Source organism: Chenopodium album, chromosome 9 (assembly GCF_948465745.1).
Source record: "Chenopodium album chromosome 9, dcCheAlbu1.1, whole genome shotgun sequence".
Lineage (NCBI taxonomy): Eukaryota > Viridiplantae > Streptophyta > Magnoliopsida > Caryophyllales > Amaranthaceae > Chenopodium > Chenopodium album.
The window spans coordinates 70,014,413-70,027,183 of NC_137842.1; the positions used below are offsets into that span (position 1 = coordinate 70,014,413).

The following is a 12,771-nucleotide window of genomic DNA, read 5'->3' on the forward strand; positions in this document are numbered from 1 at the left end:
AAATACTCGTTAATATCACCTTTCTGCACATAAAAACTAATGAAGTTGTCAAAAGCCCTGAATTCACTAAAGGTCAAACCCGAATGCAAAGTGCAAAATTAACAACAATAGTACAAGGTATACAGATATGATTCCCTTGTAGTCAAATTAAGCATAACCTGCAAATTTATGATGTCATGCCAGCAACATAAATGTTATATAAATTTATAAATAACTGAACCAAGATTAATAGTCACATTGTGCAAACCCCACTATAGTTAGGGATTCACAATGATTTTAATAAGATAGCCTTTCTTCAAATTGGGTAAATGCTTAAGCATAAGCACATATAGAGTACTTTGTATAAATGAGACAATTTTTCTGAAAATCTCAAGAAGATAAATGTGAGCGTCAATTTCAAAGAAATTTAGAATTCAGACAAAGGTACCCTGTAGAATTTTCGTCTCAACACTGTACAACTTGCAAGATGCAAATTTCAGTACTTAAAGAGAGAGTCAAAACATAACTTTCTACTGTCAACAAGACATCAACATAATTACGTGCAACAAGTAAAAGATCCCTTGCAGTCCAATCATAAGAGTTACTTGCATAATTAACCAGTAAACAAACTCACCATCTCTTCCAACCTCTTATTTACATTTTGCATTTCTTCCACCATTTTTCGAATTTCAGACAGCATAATTTGTTCAGGGATCTTTCTTGAGGCCTCTTTTTTTTTTTCTTGTGCCTGAATAGAGAACACACATGGAAGAAAATGTCAATTTCACTAATCAATATAAAGATCAGAAAGATTAAATGTAGGCCCCAACTCATTTCTCCTGACATATTCCTTAAAATCAATCAATTTGGTATAACATCCATATCATCCTTACTGATGTAATCAGTCGTCTCCAAATGAAAAGAAACAAATAATATAACATTTGATCGGTGAGAAAAACAGCCTTGGGTTCTAACTTAAAGCAATATTAATTCGCAAATGCAGCAGTACAACAGAAAGGCTGGGTAGGAAAATGGGCTAAGAGTTTGTGTTCTTCATTCAAACATGGGAATTGTGACATTACAATATTCTCTAAGTATCTGCCCCATCATCTATTCTACGTAAAGCTAAACTGAAGAGCTCTCACTGTGAAAGAATGTGAACACTCCTTCCCTAGACCCCAACAGCCCAACCCCGTGGCTCCATTCCCCACATGTTCTTCTATGTGTATCTAGGGTCTTAAACAGTCATCTATATCATATGCCATGGATGGCTTCTTTTACTCTCACACACAGCCAATGTGACACATCCTCACATCTCAACACTTGTTTTCTTCACCCTCATCACTTGATTATTCTATGACGTATAAAACTTTTCCTTAGGATAATTCAATTTCCAAACTCATAAATCAAAAAAATGATAACATCAAAATCTTATCTTATGCTCCCTTGATAAACGAATTCAAGGTACCCTTTCACTCAGCCTCACATCAAGCATGCAAAAATAGTACATGAACGCTAAAAGCGTGTAAGCATTAGGCAACTAACTTCAGGGCAGATGGAAAACATTCACCAAACTACACCAAATGTATACATTTCGAAGCAGAGTGATTCCATAAATTATCATAACAGCAAAAGCTATACACAGGTCACATGATGTTTAAATTCACAACTCCAAAAGAACTTATCATAAAGACAATTCGACTAATTCCAACACATTACAGCTGAGGACCTGAGGTAGAGTATATCTAGTGCTCTCAACATTCGGACGATTGACAAATTATTACAGCATAATGGTTGTCATTCCTACAGGAACACCATTGAATTTGGCATATTAGTATCCCACAATCCTAATCCCCCCAACAAAACCTTCTAACACAATACATTCATTCGGGCACAACAAAGAATTTCCCAAATGATTCACAAAGAACCCAAAATAGGGTAACAAACATCATCATTAATTGTCTAATTTAGATATATAGCTCCTGAATTTCACATTACAACACCCAATTAAACTCTTTCATAAAAATTGCGAAACCAAAATACTCTAATATAGAAATCATACCAAATGTCAACAAAAACCCTAAATTAGAATCAACAATTGAAATTGACGAAGAAAAATAAAAAGGGGAGGAGAGAAAGTACAGATCGAAGACGCTGCTCAAGCTGCAATATGTAAGATCAAATCCGACGCTCTTCGTAACCAGAAAGAATCCTAACATAGAACATTGCTTTCTTCCCAAATTCCAATAGCCTCTTCATCACACTCTTTCAATTCTTACATTGTTAAACTTAATTTAGGAATTTAGGAAGTAATGCAAGTAGGAATTTAGGAAGAAACTACCCTAATATGATGAAAGATTTCATAATATTAGAAATTTAGAGTCTCTACAGATTCTGAAAAAAATGGAGGGAGGAGAGATGGGTGCAGAATGGCGAGTGAAGAGAGAGAAAATAAAGTGAGAAAGGAGAGATGGAGTGATAGTGAGAAAGACTGGTTCAAAGGAGAGAGAAAGTAGATGAAAGAATTTAATGGTGGAGCATGAAAAGGGGAAAAAGCAGGACTAAATGAAACCAAGAAGACAAAGTGCTGAAATCAAGCATGGAGGGCAATTTCGAAAATAAAAAATAGCTTGAGGGTATAAACAGAAGAACACTATAGATTTCAAATAGTAACACAACTTTTGGTTTTTAAAAGGGTAGAGATAGAGTCCCTAAATTCCAAGGTATGGACCAAAATCCACTAAATTCCAGTAACATACAAGGTTACAAGCTTACAACAAAGGGGAAATAATTTACCCAAATTGAAAATAAAACAGGAATCATGTACGTAGAATAGAACTTTCTAATCTCTTTTTTCACCTCTCCTATGAATCTAAAAATAACAACCATATTCCATCAAGCAGAAAACAACAATTACCACAGAGCAAAGGAAACTCTTCATAGCCCAAGTAACGTAATTAGGGTCATAGCTTCATAAGCTGTTCCAATTTCCGAAGGTCGCCACCGGCTCGAGGTTTGAGCATATGTTCGAACATGGACATAATATACCTCCCTGATGCTCTGTAAAGGTTTATTTATAACCAGTCAACTGCAACATACTAGAAAAGGGAGAAAAAAATATAACTACACAATGGCCAATCATTTACGTAGAATAATACATTACCTAATAGGCAACAAAATAAAAGAGCATGGCTTTGCACTTCCATGTATGTTTTAACACTAACCATAGGCCATAACTGACATCATCCTCAATGCAAAGGGTTAGACACGAGCCTTCTTCCTGCAAAATTTGTGTTTCAAAAATTCTTCCAATTGTTGAAACACAGATGTAAATATTCCTGCAACAAAAACAATATGAAGCAAAAGCATGAGTAGGCATATCTAAGTGCAATCTCACAAAGAATGTCCCAAGTGAATATCTATACTTCATTACTTCCCACAAATTTATATTCACAAGCATGTATGTAATTTCTTCACGAATCCTCAAAACTTGTTACCGACACAGGAATAGGTTACACACAAAAGGCTCAAGCTTTCTTGTTGCTAGTGGTGATCGGGGATGCTATGCCATGAACATGTTAATGTACAATTGTACATTCATATAAAGGTATACATAAATCATTGGTATTCCCTCAATTTATGACTTTGTATGAAATGAGTCACACGTGTAACATCATCCAGTCTCTGAACTCTTCATTACTTGACAATACACGTTAGAGGAATTCAGAGGGAACACCAGTTTCTGTACAAAATGATAAAATATGCACCATTCTTTATAAATAAATGGAATTTTGAAAATTTTACTCTCAAGGTAGAATGAGAAGAAAAGTGTTAAGGGTCACAAGACTCACAACATATGTACAACAGTACAAGTGGTGAGAGAGCCATTATCAACGATTGATCACATCACAAAACTCATATGTACAGTTTCAAAATTAAGATAGAAATCTTTGAAAATGAAAGACCTAAAATGAGGAAAGTTGCTTAATAAGCAAAACATAGAAAAACAAAAAATTTACAAAAAAACTGAAAAGCAAGTTCTCAAGGAAGAATTTTAATAGGGAATGATCTAAAAAAGATGAACAAGGAAGCTACTACCTGCGAGTGTATTATCTCCCGGCTTTAATGATGCTTTCACCAGGAGTGTACCAGGGATCTGCTGGAAGACCTTGTGACAATAAAATAAATTACTTGTATATTATAAGTGTCAGTTCTGAGAAATCCATAAGCATTTCTGAAGTTCAAGTCATACCAAGACGCGAAAAGATAAGTTTACTGGACTATTTGAACAATTTGCACTCCTCGATATTTCAGCCACACGCAAGCAAGTAGAAGCCTCGTCAAGATTTTTGACATCAGTCTTCAATATAGTGTCACAATGATCATTTGTTGCACTTACCTAAGCATAGAGAAGTGTCAACATTAAAGTGCAGTTTGACATTGACACAATGGAACAAAGTAAATAGACACAAAGGTAATGCATAAACTCACTTCAACAGTAAATGATGAATCATTGCATTTGCAGGATACACCAAAGTAGCTGAAAAAGGATTCCACAGACTGCAAAACATCAAAGGCACTGGTTTGATGCTGGAGACCCTGAAAATTCCAGAAAACTCTAAATCAGATGTGTAGACTGGCAGTACCAAAACACCTTATAAAAAGGGAACAACCAGCTTCCTGGGGGGAAAATGGGTGTGACACCAAAAAAAAGTTACTTCCTAATTTCCTACCAATGTCCAAAGAATATAGAATACACTGCTTAAAATAAATTAGATAATAGAATAGCCTAACATCACACCACCCAAAAATAAATAAATAATCTGAGATTATAGTGTATTTCCATATGGCAACCATAAAACATAAGCAGATATAATGTAAATTGTAAGCTACTGAGATGCATTCCTGATTAAAAATCCTTTTATCTGAAGTTTAACACTCATTTGAGTTCCAGTAAGAAAGAATTCATTTACCATAGTACTTAACCAAAATAAATAGTGTTTGGAAAATTGGAAGTAAAGAAGAGAAGATTCAGACATGGTGAAAGAGTACATCTGAACTTCCGAAGATGATAATAGACATGTGCAAACCATAACCATTGAATAGGAAGAACAGCATTAACAATATTCCTATTTAAACAGAGTAGGTTAGGTAAATAAATAAATAAACAATGATCCCTTAGAAAGATGTAAACAATCCATAAATCTTGGGTTTCATAAGTAGCTTAGATATTCTAATCACCCAAACCAACCAGACATCTTGATACCGAAGCTAATAAGAATCATTGAATAATGAAAGGGAGTATTTGTTTGCTTCCTTAAGTAAGGTCATGTAGAAAATGACCTTCCAATATCTGCTAGCAATTTAATAAAAAATAGAATGATTTTAATGGGTAAAAATGTACAACTCCTATACTTATTACTCAAAAACTTTCAAAGACCAAACAACAGAGTCATGAGGCATACCTCGAGCATGAAGGATGGACTACTATTACCCCTCACATGAGAGGAAACCAAAATTTTGGCTGGAGGCATGAAAGACCAAGCAAGTCCCCATCGAGAAGTCTGACCCTGGACAAATTCAGTAGTTTTCACAATGGTGACTCCTACTTCCCGGAGCTTTGACATCAGAAACTTAAGGTTTGACTTTTTCCCAAGCATTGAAGTGTACCACCTGCAAGCAAATGTGGATCAGACAACATTCACAAAATCACCACCTGAAAACATTAATCATGACCCATGGAAAAATTTCTGTACCGAAATGACTGCTTTAGCGCGACACTATCTTCAATAATGCGACTGATAAAAGCCCCCTCTCCGCCAGGGCAGACCATCTCTTTTGGCGTCCCACCACACGAAGTTTTTGGATTCAGTCCTGCTTCCTCCATGCTTTCAAAGAATGGAGGATTGCACATACAGAAATCAATTTTTTCTCCTTCTTTAACTACACCAAGAAGGATAGGTGGCCCATGATAACCTTTGTCTATTTTGGGTTCATCAGGAGGACTCAAGGACTGAGCCTGAGCTTCATCATCCCTCCTTTCATCCAAACCTTCCACTTCTTCGCCATTTACTGAGTGCACGATATCCAATTCTCCCTCAGGATCAGTAACAGCAGGTTCATCAAGATCTCTCGTTTCATGTTTGGTCAAATCATCAACATCTTCCTTCTCTTGGCAATCACCACTTGTCTTATTACCATCTAAATGTAAGGTTTCACAATCATTGGCACGTCCAGCAACCTCAACCCTTCTAATTTCAATCAGTTCCGATATATGTGGATTACTTTTAACATTTTTCTCCGCCCACTCTAAGGCTACATCAGTTACATCTACACTCGAATACAGTAAAGTTCAAATTAGACAAATGCATACTAATATTTCAACAAGAAAAGACTTAAACAGGTTGATTGCTGGATACTAAAAAGACTACCTGAGCCAACGAAACTCCAACCTAAAAGAGATGCACCAAGAAGAGGGTAAATACAATTTGCCCCAGTTCCAATATCAAAGCCTCTTACTTTAGCTCCATCAACATTGTTTTTCTCAATAACATCAGATGCTAAAAGATCCTCAATCCAATGTATGTAATTTGACCTATTGGGAACAGTTGGGCACAACTGCCCATCAGGAATCCACCTAAAATACCATCATTTATCCCAAATCAAATCAAGGCACACAGTAATTCAATCAAACATGACAAATTTAAGCAATTTGTAAGATAATCACAACAACCCAGAAACGAAATTCACAAGGCAAGGTAATAAAATTCAAGCACTTGAAGAAAAACCCAGAAACAAATTACATATATGAAAGTCTACATAATGAAGAATAAGGAGATGAAATAAAGAAAGTACCAATTGAGAGAGTGGTCATGGAGAAGGAGGACGCGGGTGAGTTCACGAGTTGCATTGAAATCAGTCCAATCAATTCTGGGTCGACCGTCACGAGAGTAGAAAACGAAGGAAGAAAACGAGGGATAAAGAGAAGCGAGGAGAGAGAAATCAGGAGGATTATCAGCGTATCTGTTACGAGGATGAATGCTTCGCCTCTCGCCACCACCACCGCCGCCGCTGCCGCTGCTGCCGCCGCCGCGTTTCCTCTTCTTGCTCCCCATTTCTTTCTGCTGCCTGCACTCTTCCCCTCCTTTTTATTTTCCCTTATTCTCTCATTCTCTGTTCTAATGATATGTTTGTTACGGTGGTGCGTCTTGTGTGCAACAATGCGACCGATTACACGTACAACAACAAATTAATCCTTAAATCACGTATAACATTTATTATTAAATAGCTCCTATACTATCAATAAAGTAATACTATAATATACTACTACTATTAACAAAGTGTTTGTTAAAAAATTAAAAAAAAAAAAGTGACCCCTAAATACTGATTGGGTAGCCCTAAGGGTCTGTTCACATTTATTGAATTGAGCTGAACTGATTGGGGCTGAACTAAATTGAACTAATTGGGGATGAACCAAACTGAACTAATTGGAGCTGAACTGAACTGAACTGAGCTGAAATGAATATTTTATAAGAGAGGAAAATTAGGAGCTGAACTGAACTGATTAGAGCTGAACTGAACTAATTGAAGCTGAAATAAACTGAAATTAAGTAAATGTGAACAGGCCCTAAAACACTAGTAACAAAGTAACTTCAACAGTTCAGCTACACAGTGTGGCCAGTCACATATAAGAATTTGTATTTTTTTGTTATCGTTAAAAATAAATCAATAAAAAAAAAAACACTTTTATGGTAGCTTCAACAAATAAGGAATATATAGAGTATGGAACATAACTACTTAACTAGTGTGAAGCTTGAAACATGAGAGTGTATTTTGATTTAACTTGTAATTCACCCACATATTTATCGTGAGTTTCATGTGACAAGAAAATTTTAATTTTACAGCTTACAAGGTGTTTCGGTAAAATATGAGCTAATTGGGCCTAGAAGGGGTGCCTGAGAACCTCGGATTTGGGCCTTGAATGGACCTGCAATATAAACCCCGAGCCCCGAGGCGGAGCCTCTGACACCCAAGTTAGTAGCCAAACAATGCTTGAGAGGAGTTTAGGAGAGAGAGTGGAGGAGTATGGTCATCTTAGATGATAAGAGTGACCTCTTTACCTTTGGCCACTTGAGGGGTATATGTAGTTATGGGCCATATTAGTGCATTTGGCTGAATTAGAGCCTCTAAGGCCTTTTTACGCCCTTTGAGCTTATAAGGATAGAATTACCCTAGACTAAAATGGGTATGACCATTTTAGTACCCAAACACAAGGAATTCAAAAGTTTATAGTTTTGTACTAGTGAATTTCATGTAACATAAACGGAGAGGATTAGTGAGTGATATTGAGATTTGAGGATTTGATGTGATTATGGTTAACAAAAATTGAGAATTGTATAATTAACGAAAATTCGTCAATGTCAACCTTGTTTGGTTTAAAAGCATCCTAATTAGTAATTCCTTGTGTTTTCCAATGATAGAAAGATCATTTTGATCCAATTCTAATCCACCAAGGCCCAAGGGCACCAACGACATAAGCATGTACCAAGTAATACAAGTATTGTTATTGTGTTCAAATTGATGTTCTTAATTTTCTTAAAAGGTTTTTTTAAAGAGCGATGATCCGACTTAAAATTTGTCACTTTTGCTATATTTGTATCCCTAATTTATCCTCAAATAATTTTATCCTCTAATGTCACTTATACTTCCTTTTTCACAATATTGTTACTAGCTTACCATCCTTGTACTATGAGAGAATGTATATAACAGATGTTTGTTTTTTTAGGTTATACAGAGAATAAAACTTGCATTCATTTCTCCGTCGATCATAAATAGCTAGAAATATGATTAGGTGGAGTAGTATTCGATAGGACTCTAATTTTTATTTGTCCTATTGTTTTAATATGAAAGGCAAGTACTTCCTAACTCCTAAGTATCATATTACATTATTGCCTCATAACGGCCATATCCTTTAATTCATATTTTTAAGAATTAGTACATTATTAAGATTTTTTTCTTTTTGGTTGCACTTGAGTTGTGAAAATATACTCACAGGATGATTATGCGAAATTATAAATAGAGTTTATATTAAAAAAAAAAAAAAACATGTGCTAAGCAAGTAATGGGTCATAGTAATGTTTTCTAGGGGGGGGGGGGGGGGAATATAAGGGCCCATGACTCCATGAGCTAGCAACTTGTGCTGGCCTGCTTAGAATGGGTCCTAGTCCTTAATGTTGTGGTGCCATTGACAAGATATAACCTATGTTGCAAGAACGGATACTGACACAAATACGGATACGAGAAAAAAGTCTATCTCAAAAAGGACACGGATAAGGAATGTTAAAATTTTTATAATATATTTAAAAATATAGAATTTGACCATATATTGGTCATTAGGTCCTCTTATTAGATCATATTGTATCATATTAACAATGAATTAAGACACCCATATTATTTAACGATTACCTTATTTATCTTACTTTACTTAAATTTCCTCATTAAAAAAGAGTTGAACATTCCATGTCATAGTAGGATACAGTCCGAGACATATCGTTGTGTGTCCCATAAATGTCGGTATCCGATACGGACACAACAGTTGGATGAAGCGTTCATATATCCTAGGATATAACCAAGTAGCCACATAGTTCAAATACTATACTTAAGAACTACTCCTGTATTTTGAAATATGTATTGATTATAATTTATAATATTTTCAATACTAATCCAACATGTTTTATTTATATTTCATACTATATTGACCCATTTAATTGAACGGTACAAGTTATAAACACTTAACATTACTTGTGATTTCGTGTTTATATTTGCTAGAATAATAATGAGATACAGTATGGAGCAAAATACTACTCCTTCCACCCCTAATTAGATTCCTATTTTTTTTTTATCACGTGAGGAATAAGGGCCTGTTTCGATTGACTGAACTCAGCTGAACTGAACTGAACTGAACCGAGCTGAACTGAACTGAACTGAACTGAACTGAACTTATTAATTAGTGATTGTTAACTACGGATTAGTGATCTTTGATTATTTATTGATTATTTATTACTATACATATGTGTATATACAAATGTACATATTAAAATATTTACGAAAAATATACTATATAATTATAATTATAAAATGTATGGAAAATATATTAAAAACTTAAAACCTCTAAACATTTTAAACACATATACTATTTAATTTAAAAATAAAATAGTATTAGGACAAAAGAACACAAAACACTTATGTATCTAACCCATTTAAACAAATTTTAAGTAAAATAATATATATATATATATATATATATATATATATATATATATATATATATATATATATATATATATATATATAAACCAACAAGAAAAGCTAAAATTTGCTACGGCCCAACACCCTAACCCACTCTTATTATTATTATTTCAATTATTATTGTTATTATTATTATTATTATTATTGTTATTATTATTGTTAATATTATTATTATTATTAATTATTATTATTATTATTATTATTATTTTTGTTGTTGTTGTCGTTGTAATAAGAGCTTAAAAGAATGAAATTTGGCTTTATATCAATAGCAATATCATTAGACATAAATTAAGAGCTGAGCTGAACTGAATTAAACTGAACTGAAGTGAACTGAATTTCAACGGAACAGAACAGACCCTAAATACTAAAAATAAGAACTCAATTAAGGTACAGAGAGACTAGTAATTTAAAATAAGTTAAAACAAGCACACCTTCAAATTGATATGGCTAGTATTCAAATTTGAGATTCTTCTGACTACAAAGTAGTGGACCAAAGTCTTTAACTTTTTTTTTTTATAAAAAAAATACCTTATTAATCGTCAATATGTTCCTCTTTTCCACATCCCATAGTTTAATGTCATAGATCCTTAAACGGTCAGTGTGAAATTGGAGAAGCTTAACATATTGTCTGGTAGAAGGGATTTGTCTGACTTGCAAACAACATTTTTGGATCCACTCATCTCTTAATGGGGTATTATAAATGCACAAATGTAAATAATCCTCAAAATACCAGGTGCATAATAAATATAGAAATTATATCAGTATGTCAACTTTATTGCACCAATCCTTTTTTCTCCTCGTGCAGATTATACTTGTGGTTTACATTTGTTCATGTTGGTAATATTAGGAATTAATGCCCTTATGCCCACCTTTTAGTTGTCTTTTAATGGTAAGCTCAAACTTTGTTAAGAAATACAAGTAATATGTACAAAAAAGAGAGTACTTTCGACTTATGTAAAACATGAGCATTTAAAGATTTTGAAAATAAAACTTGTATAGAGGTCACCACTAGATATACTCTAAAATTGTCTTCTTAATTTTTATTATTAAGTCGAGGACAAAATTGATTATAATTTTCATAATTTTTATTATTAAGATGATGACATAATTGGCTTTGAATAACCCAAATTATATAATTCGTACATTGACATCATTCAAGAATATATACCCATTTGATTTTTTTATAAAATGCGACCTCTCTGAAAGGACAACACAATGAAAAATATTAGAAAAAAACTCATATGTAGAAAGAAGACCACATACAATAATTCATCTTTGTTTTATTCTAACAAAGCACTAACGGGCGAAAAAATGCCACGTTATCCTTATCTAGAGAGCCAAACCCTTACAATACACGGTAACCTTAGCCTATGTAAATGACTATTTAAAAAACTATACATATTTAAAATTACTATTGCTTAGATTTCATGTACTAGCAAAATATTATTCTGAATTCAAATCTTCTTTATTTGAAATATCTTTAATAACAAGGTACCAAAAAGGAACAAGAAATGTGGATAAAATGAATATAGTACAATAGAGAGAGACGAGTCAAGAGAAGGAGATGATGATACACCTAAGTTTCTGGTTAAGACTGTATTAGTAACAGACTAATTACAGTATAAAAATGGAAAGAAAAAGGCGTAGTAAAGTGGCAGAGAAAGAAATGACATGACGATTGACGGGTACGAGGGTACACTTTTACATTACTACAAGGACCCCTCACGCCATAACTTGTCTGCTCAATTTTGTACCATTTTTTTTACTTTTATAATACCATTACTCGTTTTTAGGGAAGTGGACACTCTTTAGTCTTAAACTCTTAACTGTGTATTTACTGTATTTATATATTTCTTGAAATCTAGGGAGGTTGCACCCTTGCACCCTATCGTGCGCCAAAATTTGGGTGATCAATTTTGGGTTCTGCGTATGTATCTTGTTTACTCTCATATACTCTGTCCGGCCCATGAGATATTTCGTGCTTTTTAAAAATATTGTTCCTATTTCTATTTTAGAATAGTATGTACGTAGTAAATATTAGGGGTGAGCATAACAGGGTACCCTGTAAAAATTCCAGGAACCGGAATCGGAACCTGTTGCAAGAGGTTCCTCAAAATGAGAACCAGAACCAGAACCTGTTGAACAGGTTCCTGGAAATTGGGAACCGGAACCGGAACCTACAGGTTCCGGTTCCGATTCAGGGTACCCTGTATTATAATATACTCACTAACTTTTTCGCGGAATTTTTAATAAATAACTGGTTGGTCATTAATTTATAATGTTTTCAACTTGCAAATAAGACAAACTAATAGTAGTTGTCTAACAAATTTAATTTATATATTTTTATAATTGTAATTTTGATATTTATTATTTAAAAATTGAGTAAGAATTAGTGTATAATTTGAAATTAAGTGATACTTTTATTGGGTACAGGGTACCCTACAGGTTCCGGTTCCAAAAAATTGAGAACCTGAACCGGAACCT

At 33.9% G+C, this 12,771-nt stretch overlaps 1 protein-coding gene across 4 annotated transcripts; it reads right to left on the minus strand.

Moving 5' to 3' along the window:
* Positions 1-4: 4 nt before the first annotated feature.
* Positions 5-7,155, minus strand: LOC145559066 (uncharacterized). Of its 4 annotated transcripts, XR_014092661.1 has the most exons (10): positions 6,835-7,155; positions 6,411-6,616; positions 5,736-6,309; positions 5,445-5,652; positions 4,471-4,578; positions 4,232-4,378; positions 4,078-4,147; positions 3,204-3,317; positions 614-727; positions 5-23 (listed from the first exon to the last, which is right to left on the minus strand). XR_014092661.1 is itself a non-coding variant. In XM_081620467.1 (9 exons), the coding sequence occupies exons 1-8, from the start codon at positions 7,092-7,094 to the stop codon at positions 3,241-3,243; spliced, it is 1,650 nt and encodes a 549-aa protein (XP_081476593.1). In that variant the 5' UTR covers positions 7,095-7,155; the 3' UTR covers positions 2,896-3,039; positions 3,204-3,240. The 4 variants fall into 4 exon arrangements, 2 of the variants coding, with proteins under 2 accessions (XP_081476593.1, XP_081476594.1); XR_014092660.1 differs by lacking the exons at positions 5-23; positions 614-727 and adding an exon at positions 2,896-3,039 and having other exon boundaries at positions 3,143-3,317; XM_081620467.1 differs by lacking the exons at positions 5-23; positions 614-727 and adding an exon at positions 2,896-3,039.
* Positions 7,156-12,771: the final 5,616 nt, after the last annotated feature.